At 56.9% G+C, this 11344-nt stretch overlaps 2 protein-coding genes across 6 annotated transcripts; one reads left to right on the forward strand and one right to left on the reverse strand.

The window, feature by feature from the left end:
* Window positions 1-35: 35 nt before the first annotated feature.
* Window positions 36-5229, forward strand: Dalrd3 (DALR anticodon binding domain containing 3). Of its 5 annotated transcripts, XM_040740311.1 has the most exons (13): window positions 36-312; window positions 544-684; window positions 975-1102; window positions 2639-2934; window positions 3037-3290; window positions 3365-3444; window positions 3521-3649; window positions 3886-3959; window positions 4055-4116; window positions 4227-4309; window positions 4393-4569; window positions 4645-4755; window positions 4854-5229. In XM_040740311.1, exons 3-13 carry the CDS (start codon window positions 1097-1099, stop codon window positions 5064-5066), a joined length of 1485 nt encoding a protein of 494 aa, XP_040596245.1. In that variant the 5' UTR covers window positions 36-312; window positions 544-684; window positions 975-1096; the 3' UTR covers window positions 5067-5229. The 5 variants fall into 5 exon arrangements, with proteins under 5 accessions (XP_040596245.1, XP_040596243.1, XP_040596244.1 ...); XM_040740309.1 differs by having other exon boundaries at window positions 36-684; XM_040740308.1 differs by lacking the exons at window positions 36-312; window positions 544-684; window positions 975-1102 and adding an exon at window positions 2365-2561 and having other exon boundaries at window positions 4854-4922; window positions 5015-5229.
* Window positions 4776-11292, reverse strand: Wdr6 (WD repeat domain 6). The gene is made up of 6 exons (XM_005074950.4): window positions 11072-11292; window positions 6545-9026; window positions 6350-6439; window positions 6147-6263; window positions 5946-6064; window positions 4776-5867 (listed from the first exon to the last, which is right to left on the reverse strand). The coding sequence occupies exons 1-6, from the start codon at window positions 11169-11171 to the stop codon at window positions 5401-5403; spliced, it is 3375 nt and encodes a 1124-aa protein (XP_005075007.1). The 5' UTR covers window positions 11172-11292; the 3' UTR covers window positions 4776-5400.
* Window positions 11293-11344: the final 52 nt, after the last annotated feature.

Consider the following 11344-nt stretch of genomic DNA (forward strand, 5'->3'; position numbering starts at 1 on the left):
AATGGCTCCAAGTCTGCGGACAGCTAGAGCCAGCGGAAGGGCACGCCGTGGCGGTGCTGGAGTGTGTGTTCGGGTGGGACTGACTGGGCCGAACCGGACCCGACGTGAAGTAGACAGCGCCGGAGCATCACCCTGTCCTGGCGCGCTCTTCCTGCGCGTACCGAGAGTCTCCCCTCCCCCTGTCTTGAGCCGAGTCTAGGGCCTACTGGTGCAAGGGTCGCTGACGGCGAGCGGCTTGGACATCTCTGCGCACCGGTTCTGCCCCGGCCTCAGGGGAACTTTGTCGCGTCCTCTGTCCGCTGGACTAGACGGGTGGGATGCTCGACACCGTCGGGGCTTTGGCTATGGGGTTCTTGCAGGGCCGGTTGCAGTGGGTTCTGGGGGAGGCTGTCCTGCCCCTGCTATGTGGGCCGGTTTGGCCCCTGGCACTTCGTGAGCTGGCAGCGTCACCGGACAAAGAGCCCCGAGCCTTGGGGTGTCCCAGAAGTGGACGCGTGGGTTTACTTCCTCTCGGGTCCCACGGGATCGCTTCCCTCTTGGCAGATTCCGAAGCCCGCCCGTCACCGTGCCAGTGGCTCCTGCTGCTTGGGGCTCGCAGGGCTAATCCTGCCCTTCTGATCTAATCCGGATCGGGACCTGGTCCCGGGGGAAGCCCCCACCTTCTCCTATTGTTCTGGGGCCCAGGTGAGCGCCTCATTCTCACTAGACTGGATTACACCACCTACTTGTCTGCCTACTGGAAAGGGATGGGCGGGTTCCGGTTTGGCCCCAGAGCGAGTGACCAGGGGCAGGAGCCCTTCTCCAACGGCTGGAGAGCGGGCAACGGAATCCCAAAAGCAGCTGTTGTCTCCAGAGCATTCCAGCTGCGCTTGGATTTCGTTCCCTGCTCTCCTGCCTGAGCAGCGCCCTGGCCCAGATGCGGTGGTCTCTACCCTCAGAACCACTGCTGGGCATTCTAATCTCCCATCTCTCAGGTGCACCCTCAGGCTGATGGTGGCCGGCAGACACGACGAAAAGAGCTCAGGCTGATGGCCCTCTCTGGAATCCCCGGAGAACACTGACGAGGGAGGTCCTGGGTCCTCTCTGTAGGGCCGCAATGGCGGTGAGTCCCACAGGGCCGCCCAGCCCGCAGCTCGCTAAAGATAGCGCTTCACTTCCTGGGGAAAAACCACCCCAACCGTCTTCATGGAGGGAGAAAGTAACTTAGATCACCAACTTGCCGGAGGGCCTCAGCCCGGCTGGCAGCCGTGCCCACAGCATGGAAAGTGCTTTGGAATGACACGATCACTCCCGTTGAGTGGGCACCCAAGAAGCCATCGGGAATGTCGTGTCCGCCCAATGCTCTTTGTGCACCTCCCAAGCAGGGCCTCAGAGCCCTGGCCCAGAGAGAGGAGCCTTGCCAAACTTTCCTTATTCCTAGATTTCACTCTTCTCCGGAGCAAAGTTCACTAGCTGGATTCATTCATTACTGTGGGCAATGGAGACTTCCGTTACATTGAAATGAAAGCGTTTGGACAGAGGAAGGGTTTCCAGCAGCGTGCTCCACATGAGATCTCTGAGTAGTTGGGTCTTTTCATGGTCACATGTAATTGTCTCAAACTGGCCAGTTATCTAAAGAACAATCAAAGGTGCCGGTGACACCAGGGAAAACATTAAAGACTGGAAATTTTGATGACTCAGGTATCAAGAGGTGCAATTGTATCAGATTGGACTTTTATTGGGAATAAAGACATCCCATAGTGCAATCAAGGAAAGTGTGCAAGTGATAGGAAGGAACTCAAGGGTTTTAGTTTTTCTTTTGTTTTTTTAAGTAGGCACTAAAGTGTCTTTAATGGAAGATGGGCGTGGTGGTGCACGACTTTAATCCCAGCACTCAGAGGCAGAGGCGGCCGATCTCTGAGCTCTAACCCAGTTTGGCCTACAAAGCTAGTTCCGGGACAACCAAGGCTGTAACACAGAGAAACCCTGTCTCGAAAAACTAAATAAATCAAGTGTCTTTAATGATACAACTTTATTCCATTACCAATTTGACATTTTAATCTTGTTTAAATGGGGCAAAAAATTGAAACATCACATAAGCACAAAGATGTGAAACTTTGATGACAAAGTTTGGTGACAAAGTGTCTAGCCTGGTGACAAAGACCCAATGCCAAATTAATAATTCAGGGTGACGATGAAAAAAACCTTAGGCGCAGAAAGGACCCCGAGATTTTGGGTCTAGGGCTCACGAATGCAGGAAAGACTGCCGGGAGGGAACGAGGGAAGCAGGGGGCTGAGGTAAGATCGCTGTGGTCCACTCAGGAGGGTCCACAGCCGGATCCCCGCCCCAGCCAGGCGGACCTCCCGGAAGCTCTACGGTTAATTTACTTCCTGTTCCGCTCACTCTTCCGGTCGTCATGGCGACAGGGCGCCTTGGCGTGGGGGAGACGCTGGAGGCCCTTAACGCCGCGGTGGGTCCTGGTAGCCCGGTGTGGTTCAAGGAGACGAACGCACGGCACCTGCGTGTCCGTGACTTCTTGGCGCCGCGAAGCGCCCTACAGGCGCGCTTCAGGGACGGGCAGGTGGGTGCCTGCTGGACGGGGATCTCCAGCCCGTGTCAGGCCCACTACGGTCCACTTACACGCCCATCTGCCCGCAGGTGCCAGAATGTGTGTTCAGTGCGGTCACCTGCCTGCAGGGTCCGGGGGTGGCCCCTGTACTGCGCTGCGCGCCAACCCCCGCGGGTTTATCGCTCCAACTCCAGCGCCCCGCTGTCTTCGAACGTGTACTCGGTGCCCTGGCCTCCTATGCTACTCCCGCCAAGCCTGCCTCGCCAGGCCCGCGAGTTGTTCTGCATTGCCCCGCACTGCGCTGCAACCCGAGCACACTCCGCCTGAGCCAGCTGCGTGCTGTGCTCGTGGCCGATCACCTAACGCGGACGCTACGAGCTCATGGGTAAGCGCGTGTTGCAGTTTGCGATGAGACAACGGAGAAGGTGGTAAGTCATGGCGATCTGGGCCTGGTTCGCAGGCTGAGACACCCACCCTTGCTTTGTAGGGTATGTGTGTGCTCAGTGCCCTCGGTGCGGGACCCGCACATGGCAACTTTCCTTCAGAAACTTCGGGTGGACTGGCCCACTACCTCGAAGAGCACCTCGGCTGAAACCCTGAGGACCTGTGTGCTTGCAGAACTTAATTCTGCTTCCAAGGAGGAGACACTGCCCCCTGGCGTCCTAGGCCGACTGTGTCTGAAGGAACTGGTAGAACAGAGACATGCAGCTGGCTATGACCCCAGCATAGACAACTGTTTGGGTAGGACAGAGGCCAAAATGGGTGGGGGGTCGCTCTGCACTGCCGAGTTCCTAGCACCTCTCTGTTTTCTGTAGTGACTGAGGATCTGCTCTCTGTGCTGTCTGAGCTGCAGGAGGCTGTGCGCCATTGGCCAGAGGGCGGCTCCCCAGGCCTGGTTAGTGGCCCTAGTCTTGACCTCTGCCCACACTGGTTTTCTGCATCTCTGTAGTAACTGTCCTGTCTCTCCTCAGGATGGGGATCCAGACTCTGGTGTAGATGGCTGCGTAGTTGTACACGTGGTGAGCTGTGAGGAGGCATTCCAGCAACAAAAATTGGATCTGCTTTGGCAAAAGCTGGATGACCAGGCTCCTCCCAAGCAGGTTGGTATCAAAGATAAACTGCCTTGAAGGTTTTTGGGAGGCCCTTGAAAACCCAAAGGGCCTGCTGGACTGCTGCAGAGGTCCTGTGACGGCGGACTGTCTGGAGGGCCTAGGCTTGGGGAGGCACTAAGACTCGTGGTACAGATTGAGAGAACCAAGCTAGAGGAGTAACCGAGGTGGGATCCTTGGCGGCTGGAGGGTAGTGCCAACTGGGCTGAGCCCTTGCCCTTTCACAGAAGCACCTGGTCTGCGGCCCAGTGAAAGTAGCTGGCGTACCTGGCACCCTGTTGACTGCCCCGGAATACTACGAGTGAGTGAGTTGGCGGCAGAGCAACCGAGGCCAAGGGCAGCTGAGATGTGGGCAGGGCTTCCGCTGAGGCCTTGCTCACTGGCTGTCTCTCCTAGGCTCAGATACACTCAGGTGTGTAAGGCCTCAGCACTGAAACATGGAGGGGACCTGGCACAAGGTATACCTGGGAGACCCTGCCTGTGCCCTCAAGTACGAGCAGGCCATTTGTACTTGTACTCCTTGTTCCCTGTCTGCAGACACTGACCGACCTGTATCTCTTACCCCCAGACCCAGCGTGGACCGAGAACTTTGATGTCCTCTCTGTGGCCACCATCAAATTTGAGATGCTGAGCACAGCTCCGCAGAGCCGGGTAAGCCAGGGTGTTTCCCAGCACCAAGACTGAGGAGGAGGGCGTAGCGCCCACGCCCTCTAAAGCTGGACTCCCTTCCCTAGCTCCTCCTGGCGGACAGCGCCATCTCCACAAAGGGTACAAAGAGTGGCACTTTTGTCATGTATAACTGTGCCCGCCTTGCCACACTCTTCGAGGGTTACAAACATGGGATGCAACAAGGCCTGTACCCTGCTTTTCCACTTGTGAGCAGCCTGGACTTCTCACTGCTCCACGATGAGGTGAGTGTTCCTCCTGAGAAACAGCCACAAGCACAAGGCTTGGACTGGTCCTCCCGGCACCCTTGTCTCCCACAGGGAGAGTGGCTGCTGCTTTTCAACAGTGTCCTTCCCTTCCCGGACCTGCTGAGCCAGACTGTGAGCCTGGCCAGCACCCCAGGGCTCCACATCACTGTCCGCACGGAAATGGTGAGACACGGACACGCAGACACTACACACTAGTCTTTATTCTGGATTGTGACACAAGAACGGAGACAACAGCTCAGTGATTCAACCTCTGTCTCTAGGTGTGCAAGTTCCTGGTGCAGCTCAGCATGGATTTCAGCTCATACTATAACCGAGTACACATTCTAGGGGTGAGCACACAGCAAAAGGGTGTCTGGGGGACTTGGGGACACAGGATAAAGACAGGGAAACAAGAGGATGAGCCTGGTTCCTTTTCTTTCAGGAACCTCGGCCACACCTCTTTGGTCAGATGTTTGCCCGCCTACAGCTTCTGAGGGCGGTACGTGAGGTGTTCCACACAGGCTTGGCTATGCTGGGCCTCCCTCCACTGAGCCACATCTAAGGGCTCAATAGCTGGGAATGGTTACAAAATCAACTGGAAAAAAAACACCTCACAGATGTTGGCCACTTAAAGCCAAAATAAATAGTTGTATCCCACTGAGGAGTGAGGCATATTCTTGGTCCGCCTATGCGGCACCCTACTGATGTGTTCCAAGTCAATATGGCTCTGCCCCATTCCTCCAAGCACACTGAGCATAGGCACAGACAGCAGATACCTGCTCCACCGTCCACAGGCAGCCCATGTTCAGTTCTCCAACCACTGACAACTCAGTCATACCAGTTGTAAACCTCAAGTCCTTGGCCCCCAAGAGCACAGCGGTGCCCAAACTCAGGGCTCACAGGCCAGCAGTCCATGTCAGCAACATCTGGCACATGGTACACAGTGCTGTTCATGAAGGTAGGCTCACCGCGCCCCAGCCGCCAAAAGGTCAGCCGTTGGTCTATGGAGGCTGAGACCATGAGGCTAGGACTTAAGATCTTGAGGCCTGTCACATGGGCAGCGTGTGCACAGGGGACAGAGTATTCCTCTAGGACACACAGCTGGGGCACCAGCTGCTCAGCCTCTCCATCGGCCTCCTGCGCCTCCGGCATCTTCACGGCAAGGATGAAGACGTGGAGGGACCCATCCTCACTGCCACTGGCCACAAGATGGTGGCCCTCGGGTGTAGGCAGGGTGTGCAGGCTGTTGACACCACAGCTGTGGGCCTGGACGGTCAAGCAGGGAGAGCCCAGCTCTGGAGGGAGAGAGTGGATATTAGGTCCTGCCTAGTCCATCTTGTGTGACGGGTAGTGGCGGCTGACCCAGTACTTACGGTAGGGAAGCCCAGGGTGTGCTGGAGACCCCAGGGTAGTGGAGCCGCGGTCCATTGCAGTGGTGAGATCCCAGAAGGCCAGGGTGCCGTCCGTAGCTGCACTGCACAGGATCAGCCTCCTGTGCCAGAGAGGGCAGCCGGGTCAGTGAAAGGGTGGGAAAACAACAGGAGCCCTTAACCAATCACAGAGGACTGTCTCACCGCCGCTGGTTGGGGGCCTCGTGTGTGAAGGAGTGGACTTTGAGAACACACCGCTTATGGTGGAAAGTCTCAGCAAGCAGGTGCAGAATTCGCCCAGAGTCCTGCAAGAGAAAAAGCCTGGGGGCGGGGGAGGGGGGTCATCTCAGAACCCATCCTGCAGAGCTCACACCCTGTCTCCTCATCCACTGGCCCCAAGTGCTCACCTCACCGCTCCATCACTACAGGCCGCAGCCACAAGGGGGCCATAGCCAGGCTTGTCGGAGTCAAACTCACAAATAGCGAGAGACATGTACCTGCAAGGAGACGCAGCTGTCAGGTGGAGCCCCAGGCCGGGAGACACCTGCCTGTAGCTTCCCTACAACGACCCCACTCCATGCCCACGACGGAGAGCGCGTTACCTGGTCTCGGGGTCCACCTTGACCATCCGATGCCGGTTGCGCTGCCGGCCCCAGTACTCATCTAGGCGGTGGGATGAAAGGTGCATGACGTGGCAGGCGAGGCGGCTAGGGGCACTGGCGTCCGGCGTGACCATGAGGCTGAAGCAGTGCATCTCGGCTCGGCCCCCTGCAGATACTACCTGAGCAGTGAGGCCTGGTCGAGGGTCCTGTGGGCCACCCGGGGAACCAATGCCCCACACCGCCAGAGCTCGCACTGAAGAGATATGGTTACAGACAGCTGTGAGCGCGTGGGCTGAGCCCGTGGTTGTGGGAAGTGCGAGGACACAAACTGTGGTGTCCTCGCTGCATGTAAGCACGATGTCAATCAGACCAGGCCCCTCACTGCCAGGCTCCAGGTAGTCAGGAAGTTCCAAGCTGGGTACCTCAAATTCAGGGCCCAGGGTTACAGTGCCTACACGCTTTACACATGTGATTTCACGGCCATGCAGACCCTCTCGGAGAATCACGTTTGGCCGAGTGCAGCCACCTAGAGCCCGATAGAGCATGACATCACCATCCTTAAGGTAGGCAAAGGCCATGGCTGCCTCGGTGTCAGAAAAGGCCCAGGAGCGGTGTCCTCCACCACAGTTGACGATATGCAGTTTCTCATGGGACCGGGGGCTCCACACTATAAACTCATTGGCATGGAAACCCAAGATGACCATGCTTCCATCAGGCACCATGCGAAGCCCAGCTATCCAGTTCATGCCTCGACAGGACTTCTGCCTTAGGACCGGCTGGAGCTGGCCACCATGTACAAAGAGCTGGTAGTAGGAGCCATCACGCCCTGTGCTGTATACATAACCACCGTGACAGGTAACTGATGTTACACCCTGTTTCCCATGCAGAGAATGAAGGGCAGACACTGGGCCTAACCCTGTTGCAACATTCTCAGACGCACCGCTGCCACCACCAGCCGCAGGTGCCTCAGCTTCAGTAATGGCCTTGCTTCCAACCCCAGGACTTTTGAACAGACTTGGTCGGGCAGGGAAGAGCAGCACAGAGCCACGGCGGTCTCCACAGACCAGGAAGTCACCTGGGGGCAGGAAGGCACTACATGTGTGCCATCTCTGCTTGCTTGGGGGAAGCAGGTACCTGCAACGTTCCTTGACAAAGATGGCCTTGCCAGTGGGTGCAGCTGAGATCTCCAAGCAGGCTACTACTCCACCAGGGCCTGATGCCAACAGCAGAAGCTCCTCATAGCCTCGGAGGGCCCAGCTCAGGCTGTGCACCTTCCCGCTGAACAGGTTCTGGTCCACAGCAGCAGTAGGAGTGTTGATGGGGACAACCTTGACAAGACCCTCTCCATTGGCCAAGGCACAGAGTCCAAAGCCTTCAGGGCCAGGAGCTGCTTCCAGCAGAGAGTAAGACTGAAAGCGATTGTCCTCCAGCAGCTGCTCCCAGCATTTGACCTCCATGTCATAGAGGTACAGGGCCCCTGCATCAGTCACTGCCAGTACTCTCCAAGATCCAGCCAGAGTCACAGCCTTGAGGGCACCTGGCCGGCTAGGAGACTTGAAGCACAGAGCTGAGACGCCCAAGCCTTGGTACCCACGACCTACCAGGTGCCAGAGCCGAATGCCTGAGTCATCACCCCCAGTGATCACCCAGGCTTGTCTCTCATGAGCAGCGATGGCCCGGATACCTCGACCCTGGTGACCCCGAAAGGCTTGGAGGATCTCACCTTCATGGCTCCACACCAAGCAGACACAGTCCTCTCCTGCACTAATGAGATAATTCTCTAAGAGTTTCACCTGCCACACACGGGCACTGTGTCCAAAGCAGTGACCAATATTCTGTACCCGACCCCCAGGCACCCGGAGGTCGCCCACCTTCCAGATACGGACACTTCGATCTTCTGAAGCAGTTGCCAGCAGGCCCTTGCTTTCCAGGTATGACATGCTGAAGATGACACCCACGTGTCCACTAACCCGCCGGTCAGGTGCCACAGGTTTGTTGTCTGTTAAAGCAGTTGCTGGATACCAGACCAGGAGCTGATTGGAAACCGCACCTGCCACTATGGTCAGTTCCTTCCAAGTGTCTCCAATCAGGCAGGCTGAGGACAGGGTGCACCTGTCTGTGCAGGGCACGTCCTGCAGCATGCACCCTATCACAGGGTCATACAGCACCACTGAGTTGTGGCCCAAGGCCAAGGCTACATTGCCTTCAAGCCAGCGTACATCCCAGATCCAGTCGGACATGTTCCACAGGCCAGAGCGCCAGAGCTCTCGAAGATGGCTTTGACCCCAGCTAATTTTGACAATTCTGAGTCCCTTACTCCCAAACACAGCTACCATGGCCTCAGAGTCAAGGTCTCCTTTGGGCTCTGGTCGCACTCGGAAACCATGGATAAGAAAGTGGCCCAGCAGGTTCTGTACTCGCTTCACCATCCGGAGATGCCCACCAAAGTCCAAGTTGTACACCAGTAAGTCCGGCCCCTCACCTAGACAGAGGTAGAAAGCCATGTCAGAACCACTCCCCCTAACGCTGTGGTCCGTGACAAGAAGGGAGCACAACACTTCTTAACATATAACCTAATGGCCGGGCATTGGTGGTGCACGCCTTTATCCCCAGCACTCGGGAGGCAGAGGCAGGCGGATCTCTGTGAGTTCGAGGCCAGCCTGGTCTACAGAGCGAGTTCCAGGACAGCCTCCAAAGCCATAGAGAAACCCTGTCTTGAAAAACCAAAAAAACAAAAACAAAAACAAAAAAAAAAAAACATATAACCTAATGTATCAGGACACAAAATCCTACTAAGCCTAGGAAGTCCTTGCCTCAGCTTCAACTAGACTTCCATCTCACACATGTGTGCTTCTCAGTCCTTTGTTTTTGTGGTGAGGTTCTCCCACACAGCCCAGGTTGACTCTGAATTCTAAATCTCCTTGCCTTGGCCGGGATCCCAGCAGGGTGCCATTGTGCCTGGCCACCAGTCAACCTTTATGTATACTCACTGGGGATTCTCCCAGGCGCGCATCATTCTTACGCTTCAGATGGGAAAGCCTCCTCTGCTCTATTCCCCAAATTCTCAGCTTCGCCTGTCTCTACATGCATCCTTCCTGACTCTCCCTCAGGGAAAGGGCTATGTCAACCTTTCCACACTTTAAGTCTCTAACCAGCAAGTCGATAACCCCGTGCACATCCAGAGGAAACGGCAGGAGTGGGAGCAGGAGCATACCCACACCTCCCAGGCCGGGGCTAGGCTTGAGCTCTGACCTCACCACGGGACAGCTGTGGGCCCTCGTATGAGACTGAGGCTTAGAAGGCCTCAACAGCACCAGACAGCAACAAGAACCCTGGAAGGTAGAGGTGAGGCACTGGTAGCAGGTCTCTAGACGGCTCAGCAGTTCAGAGCACTGCTCTTCTGGAGGACTTGAGTTCAGTTCCCAGCACAACTGTCTGCAACTCCAAAATCTGACAGCATCTTCTGTGTTACCACACCTAGCTTATGCTCAGAGGCTTGTCCAGTGTGTCCCTCCACACAAACTCACACTTCCTGGGCAATCTCCTACTCCCCACACGTGGATAGAACCCACAGACGCAGACCAACAGACATTCCCAGAAATGGATGGCAGCTTCCTTCTGGCCATGCTGCAGCCATCTGCCACTAACCCAGCCTCCCCAAGTCATTTCAGTCCCTCACCCCAACAAACATCCCCAGCCCAAACCGCGAGGGCTCCACATGACTTCACTTCCGAAGAGTCTGCTGGCCCCACCTCACTGGAACAACCCAATATTTGCACACACACACACCCCCTTATCAACTGTCCATTATACCCTCGACACATGGACACACACACAACCGCTGGGCTGCTGATGGTTGACCAAGGGCAGAGTAGTCAGTGCCAGGGAGCCTCATAAAACGGGCCACCACCATCGCCAATAGCTAGTGGCTTCGTATTAGGCCTTTACAAGCAGACACCGGGTCATGTGATTACCGACCCAGTGGCCTGGAGCCCCAACCATTTCAGGAGGGACCTCAGCCCCGGCCCTCCCCATACTGCTCTACTCAGAGAAGTCTCACACGCAATTTTTGGCGACCAAACCCTCTTCAGATCCCTCATCTTTGGGGGCGGAGCCTCAACCTCCCCAGAGGCCAAGCTCGTGCCACGCCCCCTGCGACTGTCCATTCTTTACCTCCCCACTACCCGTTCTTTACCTCATCTGAGTTCATTTGAGAGTGCACATGCCCTTCCCCCAATATGGAACGACTGCATCCCTCACACCTTCCCGCGTCTCTCCCCACCCTTTCCACGCTGGCTGCAATTTATGAAGAGCGGCCGCGGCTACATTAGACTTCTGTCTCTCGAGCCCCGCCCCCCTCGGGCTGGTCCTGTGTTTCCGCCACCTCGGAACCGGCCTTATCTCACGGCCAGCCCCCAGCCCACAGCCCATCCTCTTCCCTGGGGCATCCTTTGTCCCGAAGCGACCGCCCCAGGGGACCGGCTAGATCTCCGCCCGCTAGCACGACTAGAGCTGACCAAGCCTCACCCGCCAGCAGCCGGTCCCCAACGCACTCCAGACCCGTGACCGGGAGGAGTATGAGCTCCGAGGTCGCCCGCGGCCAGACGAAGTCCCCGAGAGCCTCCATGACGCTCCTCAAGCTGCTACAGCTGCCACAGCCAAGAAGAGAACTGCGCTCTCGCGAGAACCAGCCGCCTGAAAGCCGCGTTGCGAAGCTGCGGTTCCCCTAGCTACAGGTAGCAGAGCCCCGGCGCCCGGCCGCAGACGTCCAATGACGACCCTCTACCCCACGCGATCCCG

Source organism: Mesocricetus auratus, unplaced genomic scaffold, assembly GCF_017639785.1.
Source record: "Mesocricetus auratus isolate SY011 unplaced genomic scaffold, BCM_Maur_2.0 Super-Scaffold_100691, whole genome shotgun sequence".
Taxonomy (NCBI): domain Eukaryota; kingdom Metazoa; phylum Chordata; class Mammalia; order Rodentia; family Cricetidae; genus Mesocricetus; species Mesocricetus auratus.